The following is a 9197-nucleotide window of genomic DNA, read 5'->3' on the forward strand; positions in this document are numbered from 1 at the left end:
TTTATTCACCTCATATCGTGACTTGTATTGGCATATTCTATTACACTTATCGGCCTTTTCGGTTTTTAGCCATGTTGAATGTAGTTCGTATCGTCCACAGCAGGCGTCGCTTAGGCCACACCAATTCGATTAGTTGGTTCTTGGAATCGCCGCTTGAAGAAAACGCAAAATGAAAAAAAAAATCGAAATCGACTGCAGGTTGAGGTCACGTGATGTAGAAAACCAATCAAATCGCCCCTTTCACTTTAGATAAAGACTTGTGGAAGAAACATGGCTGTGGAGGGGAATCCTGCAAAGCCTGCGTTTGTGATTGTTAGGGTATTCAGCGAACAGAAGCGTAAAATCTTTGACAGGTGTGTCGAAATTCAAGCATACAGCTTTGCGCAGTTGTACTCAAGATGCCGTGAGCTTGTTACCCTGCAATATGCCAACTTGGACAACAGCTCTGTGGAGGTGGGTTTGATTTATACATTTCATTGATTGATGTGAGGGGCAAACAAAAAATCATTCCGAGTATTTAGCCATCAGAAGTAGCCTATTCCTGGTCAAATCTTTTTTTCTGTGCGTTGTAGATGTTCAATTGACTGTAATTCAATTGTTTATTTAGTCGATCTGTTTACTGGTTTGCCTGATAAAAGACGTGCAGCCAGAGCTAGCCCTTAATGCATACGGGTGGAAATAAGATAAGCTATTAAAAGAGCCATATGAAGTGTGTAACAATAATGTATTGTCTTTGTTTTGTTTCTCTATTATGAAAGCCCTCTATTTCCACCGCTAATTTTACCATCAGAGCATTTTTTTTTATTTTATTTTTATTTTGCGCGCTCGCTTCATATTTTTCCTGAAAAAATCTGAGAACCAACTAATTAAATTGGTGTGGCCTTATCCACGCGATCTTCACAAGACTTGTGCGAGACTTCAAACGTGAAGTGTCAGCGCCGCCATTTTGAAAACTGTTTACACAGCGGCCAGATCGCCATATCATTCCAATTTAGATTAATTTCGAGATTTGCCAGGTTCATCAGTGATGGAGATTATTCCATACGACTTCAAACCAGCGTGGAGTAGAGAAGAGTTGGAAAGACGACAGGATAAGGACTAGTCCGTCGCGCTGGTATTTCCGTCATTACTGTCGCACAATTAAAACGTGCCAGATCAGGTGGTTGGTAGGTTTTCAAAATAATAAATACAGGCATGTATTTTTTGTCATAAATCCATATTATACTGAGCGCATTTCCCACATAATCCTCACTAAGGTTTCGGACAGCGCTACAAAATGGCGTCCTCACTATATAGTGCCCTATATAGTGAGTAGGGAGCGATTTCAGACACAGGGGAAACTTCCGGCTTGATTACGTCAGCATTCGAAAGAGGGTGCTCGCGTCTTTTGACAATGTTAGCAGATGTTGGCCACTTTGATTTGCGCTGTATGTTTTACTTCCGTCCTACGATGTTTTGCACAGGTCTCAGCGAATCTCGTTTACGGCCATTGCTTTGACCTACGGACTGATGTATGACATAGCGTTTTTCAAACACTCATAACTTGCTATAGCAGTGACAAAATAGCTATCGAAAATGCATTCCTACATTTTATAAAATGAGATAAATAGAATTTTGATAATAAAAAATTTGCCTTCAGTTCCCCTTTAAAGACTCAAAAAGAAGTGTTTTGATTTTTGGTTTAGGCCACACCAATTTAATTAGTTGGTTCTCGGAATTGCCGCTTGAAGAAAATGCAAAATGGGAAAAAAAAATCGAAATCAAACTCCCGCCAACAGAAAAGGTCACGTGACATGCGGTCACGTGACGTCGAAAACCAATCAAATCGCCCCTTTCACTTTCGATAAAGACTTGTGGAAGAAACATGGCTGTGGAGGGGAGTCCTGCAAAGCCTGTTTGTGATTTGTTAGGATATTCAGCGAACAGAAGCGTAAAATCTTTGACAGGTGTGTCGAAATTCTGTTTACTGGTTTGCCTGTATTGTTTGGTCTATTTCCACCACAAATTTTACCATCAGAGCATTTTTGGGGGCCAAGCAGCGAAGCTGCGAAGGCACCCATAGTGATTCTATTGTTTCTTCTTCTTATTATTATTTTTATTTTATTTTTATTTCGCCCGCTTGCTTCATATTTTTCCTGAAAAAATCCGAGAACCAACTAATTAAACTGGTGTGGCCTTATCTTAAGTTTAATTCCCATTATTGTATAATGTAGAAAATGGTAAGGTAAATGAGCTGAAGCAGTGATTAGGGATCCAAGCACCATGCAGTGGACCAGTGATGCTGAACGCATGATTTGAAATGATGAAATGAACCATTCAGTGGAAACACTTTTACACTCTGGGTAAGGATGAACTCGGGTTCTTTTCAGTCGGGAGAAGATTTCTCGACTTGCATACGTCTGTAAAGTAAATCTGATGGAAGACGTTTGTGGTAATCATGATCGGTTAAGCGATTTCTGTATAAATCAGAGATGGGAGCGTTTTCATGATGTATGCATCGTCGTCACACCAAAAATCCCGTATGTGTACATAAATATACTCGGTTTAATACGGACTGATTGTTTTAAATCAACGTTGCTTCCGCAGAACCTCTTTTCCCGCAGGATATAACGGGATGTTTAACAACAGGTCAGTTCAGGCGAGGTACATGTTACCTGGGGTTATTTCTAGAAGGTGAAACACTATGGTGTACCGTACTCTTTCCAGACGCATGTATCCATATGAAAGTAATAGCACCCTCTGTCGTCGAAAATACTAGAATGATTTGGACAGTGTTGGCACGTAATGATGGTGAGAGTGGAGAACAACGCTGCCTCGATATATATTAGTGTCATGATTCTGTCACAAATGTATTCGGAAGAAATATTTCAAGTATGTTCAAAATTAGCGTGTCCAAACTTTTGACTGGTTCTGTGCGCTCAAACCCACAATATGACGCTCATCCAGCTGTTTATTTAGATATTTTAGATTAATTAAAAAAATCATTTTAAGCTGAGATTCAAGCTTTGCTTGTGATTCTAACAAATCGACAAAGTTAATAGGCGAGATGGTTGAGTTAATAGAAAAACACACCACGTGAAGCAGAGCTGGAGGTCACATGACCTGGAAAGCCCTTAAGATCCCTTAAGTAAGGCTGTGTGAACTCTGCTCTCACGGCGACAGACTGAAACGAATCATCTGCTCCGGGACCCGTCGAGCCTTCATCATGGAAACGGGTTCTTAGGGGACTGGCATCTCTATGGAAACAGTACAGCTGGGATGCAATTCTCCATGGCAACCGTGGAGCCTCGGTGGCGAGCGGATGAAATAAAACAAGTGCAGGCTGGGTTATTTTTAATGCACAGCACATTCTTTTTAATACAAAAATTAACAAGAATCTCTCAATTTTAAACTAACCAAAGCAATAAAAAGAGCACTAACACCTTGGAAAAATATACAACACGTTCACGTAATGTCTTACAACATCTCAGTTAAATAGTGCATGTCGATTATCAGGTTTTCTAATAATAATTTTGCAGATACGTATTTGTTGTTGTTGTTATGCCATTTCTCAAAAAAAAAAATACAAAATAAAGTGCTTTTCACAGATAAGACTATGCATACGTCTACACAGGATGCTGTTCCTATTTCACCCAGCCCCCATTTTTCATTCATGACACGCAGGGTGCCCCAAGAGAACATTTTGCTCGAAGCCCTCGCCTCAAATACCTCAAAAGCTTGAGGTGTCATTGCAGTAGTCCTTCTGCTTCAGCTTTTGTCTCAACGGACCCAGTATATCAATGTTTTTGCATCACAGGTCATTTTTGCAATCAAAGTGAAGCTCTTACACTGGATTACAGCACATCTACGATTGGGTACATCTGTGTCCTCCATCAGAACATGTCAAGTTGTAATATTACTCAGTATTATCGATTAGAATATTTAAATGAATCTTATTACATCACGTTGAACTAAAGACTCGGCCAGCGTGCGGCTCTGAAGCACGATCCTCTCCTCATCCTCTCCTGGTCTTGTTTGCCTTTGCGTATATGGATCGCTGCACACGGATCGTTTTGCCCGCTCAAAACGGACACCGGTTAGCTCTCAAAGAAAAAAAGGAGACAAGGTAAAGAGGTTACGTCGGGTGAATTTGGACAAGGCCCAAGGTTAATTTCGCCATGATTAATGTCACAATGCCTCTCTGATATCTCATGCTTTATTTACAGGACCAGCTCGACGAGCGGATGGACGCTTTGGCGAGTAAACGATAATAACGATTCCTTTTTCGATACATTCAGAAAAGGCAGTAGGTAGGTAGGTACGTAGGTACAGCACGTCGAAATGCAGGAGGAACCAAAAAAATCGAAAATTGATAATATAATAAAATAAATCGATTCTTCAAAAGCGTTCTCGTCTCCGGCGCGCTTTTTAATCTTCAACGTCATCATCGTTGTCGTCTATGATGAAATATTAAACCTTCCAGCAGCAGCTCTTTTAGACTGACAAAAAAAAAAAAAAGAGGTCACTCAGGTTAAAGGTCACGAGGCTCAAGAGGCGGCGTCTCTGAATGACAGGAAGACTGAGCTTTTTTTCTTCTTCTTCTTTACCCCACACACATCTTTGGGGAATTCACACAGGAGATGTTTGCCACCTCACCTCTGTCTGTTCTGCATGCCTTCAGGGAGACAGGCTTTTTAGCATCACACACATACGCATGCACGCACGTGCACACCACCATGCGACAAATGTGAACGTACAGAGACATGACACACGTTAGAGGTCAGAGATTCATAACAGCAGATGAAAACCGCATGAACATGTGACACTGAGGGGAAGGAACCGATTCCATTCGTCTGGTGTCATAGCACCAAGGCTTCACATTTTGGAAATACAGCTTCACTCATCAATAATGCTTTGGGTTTTACAGTAAAAGTGCTGCTTTATTTCCACTCAGGGACATTTAGAGCGTCATACAGAGTGTCATCGGGTGATATTTCTGATTCACTGGACGAAGCTGTTATTGCTGCTGGAGTATTGCTGTCGTTTTGGTGAAACACTCACAACATGGTTATTGCTTGCTCGTGGAGTCTGACCTCAGCGCTGATTTCAAAAGCATGATTAGAGTGTGATTCTGGAAACAAAACTGAAATTCGAACAACTTTTTCTCCAGATGTCGTCAAACAGCCAAAACATTGCTATCTGGCTTTCAAATGTTGTTTTTGTTCCACTATAGGGGGAAAACACATGCACAACAACTAGCATCACACGATTGTGGTTTCTACACTTTTAAAACTGATTCCTCAATGGTTTCCGGGATGGTGAAGGTTCTTTAAACGGCCACGACCTGTCGGTGAGTCCAGCTGGTTTTCGACTGACTGATTTCACTGAGCGTTTAGGATCATGACTCGTCACGCCGTTTAAAATTCTGTTTACGTCATCGATCAGCATGATCCGGGCTTGGGAACAAAACAGGCTTGCGTAAAGACAAACATTCCATTACCACGATTCGTTAACGTGTCTTCGTCATCACTATGGAATTTGTAACCGTGGAATTAGTGACAGTGTTGGAGCAGCACCCACACTGTGAGGCTTTCATTTAAAACATTTCTTGCACTGCCAGATCTTTACAAGCGCTCCAAGAACGCCAACCTCAACTCACGACCAAAGAAGTTTTTCATTTATATAGAACTGTAGAACTTCAGGACAACTCAAAGAATACTTAAGAGTGATAGATTTAGTCCCAGGTTTAGACAATATGCCTGCAACTAAATACAAAATTGTACTGAAAAAATCCAATTAATAAAAAAAAAAAAAAACACGTCTCAGAGGTTTTAGGGTTCCCCTTGTGGGAAAACACTTAAGAGGGGTAGATTTGGTGTCAGGTTCGAACAGCATGTGTGTCCCACGGTTCTATCGGTATCTAAAGGTTATTTGTTCCAGCAGAAGAACAAGCCAAAGGTTATTTATGGTATATAGTTTTTTGTTTGGGGGCGGCACGGTGGTGTAGTGGTTAGCGCTGTCGCCTCACAGCAACAAGGTCCGGGTTCGAGCCCCGTGGCCGGCGAGGGCCTTTCTGTGCGGAGTTTGCATGTTTTCCCCGTGTCGGCGTGGGTTTCCTCCGGGTGCTCCGGTTTCCCCCACAGTCCAAAGACATGCAGGTTAGGTTAACTGGTGACTCTAAATTGACCGTAGGTGTGAGTGTGAATGGTTGTCTGTGTGTCAGCCCTGTGATGACCTGGCGACTTGTCCAGGGTGTACCCCGCCTTTCGCCCGTAGTCAGCTGGGATAGGATCCAGCTTGCCTGCAACCCTGTAGGACAGGATAAAGCGGCTACAGATAATGAGATGAGATGAGTTTTTTGTTTTTTTGGAAAAAGAATATTTCCTTCCGATTCAAAGTGTCTAAATAACTTAATAAACCGGAACCAGGTACTCTTAGAAAAAAGTTCTTCAGTGGCGTCGTGTATGCTGGTCCTTAGAGCTCAGGTGCAAATAAAAAAAAATAGGGTTGAATTTAGATAGAAAAAGTACAATTTGTGCAAATTTCCCACCTTCGCTATTTCTTTGAGGAACAGCAACTTTGCCGAGCTCTTTCTTGGAAAGTCGCCGTCACAAGCACATTTCATCGAAATCAGTGACGTCGGAGGAAACCAGCGGCGCAAACGAACTGACGTGGTGAAAAGTGATGGGGTTAGGTCTGTATTTTGTTAAGTATCCCTTGAAAACCAGGCTCACATCACTTCAAGTGATTAGCGATTAATATCAATGAAACTGAATCATTTTCCTGTTTAGATTGGAGCTCAGCTGGAAGTAAAGCACGAAGGGCAACAACCAAAGACATTTTAAATCTGACACATCACTGAATTAAACAAATGTCACTAATGTGGACATTCCTTCAAAGTGAACCCTTTTTCGTTCATGCACAACTGCTTAAATATCCATGCACTTCCCATCCATCCCAGTCCGTTCCAGTGCTTTATGCAGGAGGAAACCACTGCTGCTCATCCTGTGGCACAAAACTGAAATAAAGGCATCAACAGGTTTCATTTCAGACGATTCTTCTTAGCTCTTCATGGTCTTCTGATTTGGAGGATATGTGTCCAATCGGGCACATTTCGGTCAAGGTTTTTAAAGGCAAAAAAATCCACAAAATAGCAAGCAGGACAAAGCAAGATGGGTGCTGCTTTTCTCTCCAGCGGATGACGGATCAGTGAGTGGCGCGGCTATTTTTAGCTCCCCATGGCTGCTTGGTTTTCAGCACACGTTCTGAATGCAGCAAAGAGTGAGGCCCCCTCGTCTCAGCTTCGTCCCTCACTGAGGGATGCCGCCAAGGCCTTTCAAATGAGCACAACAGCAAGTTTGTCTACATTTTATATACAGATGCTTGCCGTGAAAAAGTAGGCTTTGGTGGCAGTTTGGTGGCACCAGGGTGATAGGAGGGGAAGGCCATGTGGCAGTGATCGAAGTCGAAGTTACATCACAAGAAGGGGAAGACGTAAAAGAAGGGCCACATGTATGTCCCCTTGTCTCACAACAGCATGCAACACGTACATTAGACGTCGCTGGGCGTCCGTGCCCGCTGTGCCACGCTGGCTGGGATGCAGCCGCAGCACACCATCCAAAGCGCCTTCTGGATCTCTTGGTTGCGGAAGGCGTAGATGACCGGGTTGATGATGGAGTTGTAGGTGGCGGGAACTAGCGTGGCGTAGGTGTACAGTGGGGGGTAGGTGTAGTCAGCGATGAGCGAGTAGACAGTGAAAGGCATCCAGCAGGCAGCAAACGTTCCCAGGATGATGGCGAGAGTAGAGACGCCTTTGCGTGTCGTGACGTAGTGCGGTGTGGCAGCCAGGAAGTGGTGCTGCAGGGCGATCTGGTGCGCGTGCCGCATTACAATCTTGCAGATTTGCACATAGAGCTGCAGCATGAGCCCGAAGAGCAGCAGGAAGGACACGGATAGAACAGCGACATTGTTCTTCGTGAGTGGTCGCACCACACTGCAGGCGTCCTCCTGACTCAGGCAGTTGACCCCTGTGACGGGCAGCAGACCAAGGCACAGGGACGCCCCCCACAGCAGCACCAGCATGGTATAGGTGAAGGCAGCTGTGCGCTCCGAGTTGTACGTGAGCGCGTAATACAGAGACAGGTAGCGATCGATGGTGATGGCCAGCAAGCTGAAGACCGAGGCGGAGAATGAAGCCACCACCAGGCCGATCGTCAGGAGCTGGGTCGAGTCCGAGCGCAGCAGGTAGGCAAAGGCAAAGTGGAGCACCAGACCCACGCCGGCAAGCAGGTCAGCTAGTGCCAGGCTACCGATCAGCAGGAACATGGGAGCACGCAGAGCTGGGTTCTGCCAGATCACCAGGACAACCAGGGCATTCTCGCAGGCTATCAGGGTCCCCGACGTGCACAGCACAATATCCCACGGGTTCACCAGCAGCTCAGGAGAAGATTCCGGGGGTAAAACGGCAAGTGGAGGAGGCGTTCCAGCCGTCAGGTTCTCGCTGCTCCCACCACCACTGCTGAACCAGCTCAGGTCAGGGGTCAGCCAGCTCGGCGTGACTGACACCTGCTCGCTCATTGTGCCTCCCGTCTGAAAGAAAACACACATTTATAAACACCTTTATCAACCAAGACTGCATTCTCAGAAAAATAGGTTCATTCAGTTTGTTTACGCTGATGACATCCACGTTGGATGAAGAATATGAAAGGATTCTAGATGCTAATTCAAAGACTCTTTTGGTTTTCTCAATCCATAAAGGAGTTCTACTTCTTCTAAGGTTCTCCACAGACCACTGAAAGGTTCTCCCAGAGGGGGGACAATCTTACCAGTGAGTAGAGTTTTTATTTCATCCTCAGTTGGTTCAGCAACACGCTCCGCCATTTTGTTTTTCTCTACTCACGGTATATAAGCTGTTAGCCTAGTAGTAGAGTAGCCAATCAGAGCGCACGATTGCTCATATTCAGTGAATGTGGATAGACTAATAAGTGATATACTGATAAAATGGCACATTAATGCAACCTTGATAAAATTTTGAGCCAGTAAATATCTGACCCTAATCTCAGTAAATATTTGGCACGACTTGTGAGGGTCGTGGAACCCACAATAATTTTATTCTTAATTTGCATTATAATATACAACCCCGATTCCAAAAAAGTTGGGACAAAGTACAAATTGTAAATAAAAACGGAATGCAATGATGTGGAAGTTTCAAAATTCCA

General features: G+C 43.8%; 1 protein-coding gene across 1 annotated transcript; it reads right to left on the reverse strand.

Annotated features, from left to right (window-relative positions):
* Positions 1-7530: 7530 nt before the first annotated feature.
* On the reverse strand, positions 7531-8556 carry gpr12 (G protein-coupled receptor 12). The gene has a single exon (XM_060900848.1). The coding sequence runs from the start codon at positions 8554-8556 to the stop codon at positions 7531-7533; it is 1026 nt and encodes a 341-aa protein (XP_060756831.1).
* Positions 8557-9197: the final 641 nt, after the last annotated feature.

This window comes from Neoarius graeffei, chromosome 19 (genome assembly GCF_027579695.1).
Source record: "Neoarius graeffei isolate fNeoGra1 chromosome 19, fNeoGra1.pri, whole genome shotgun sequence".
NCBI classification, from domain to species: domain Eukaryota; kingdom Metazoa; phylum Chordata; class Actinopteri; order Siluriformes; family Ariidae; genus Neoarius; species Neoarius graeffei.

Bases quoted from the DNA above. Each gene is read 5' to 3' on its own strand.
- gpr12 (XM_060900848.1), bottom strand. From the start codon at position 8,556: ATGAGCGAGCAGGTGTCAGTCACGCCGAGCTGGCTGACCCCTGACCTG.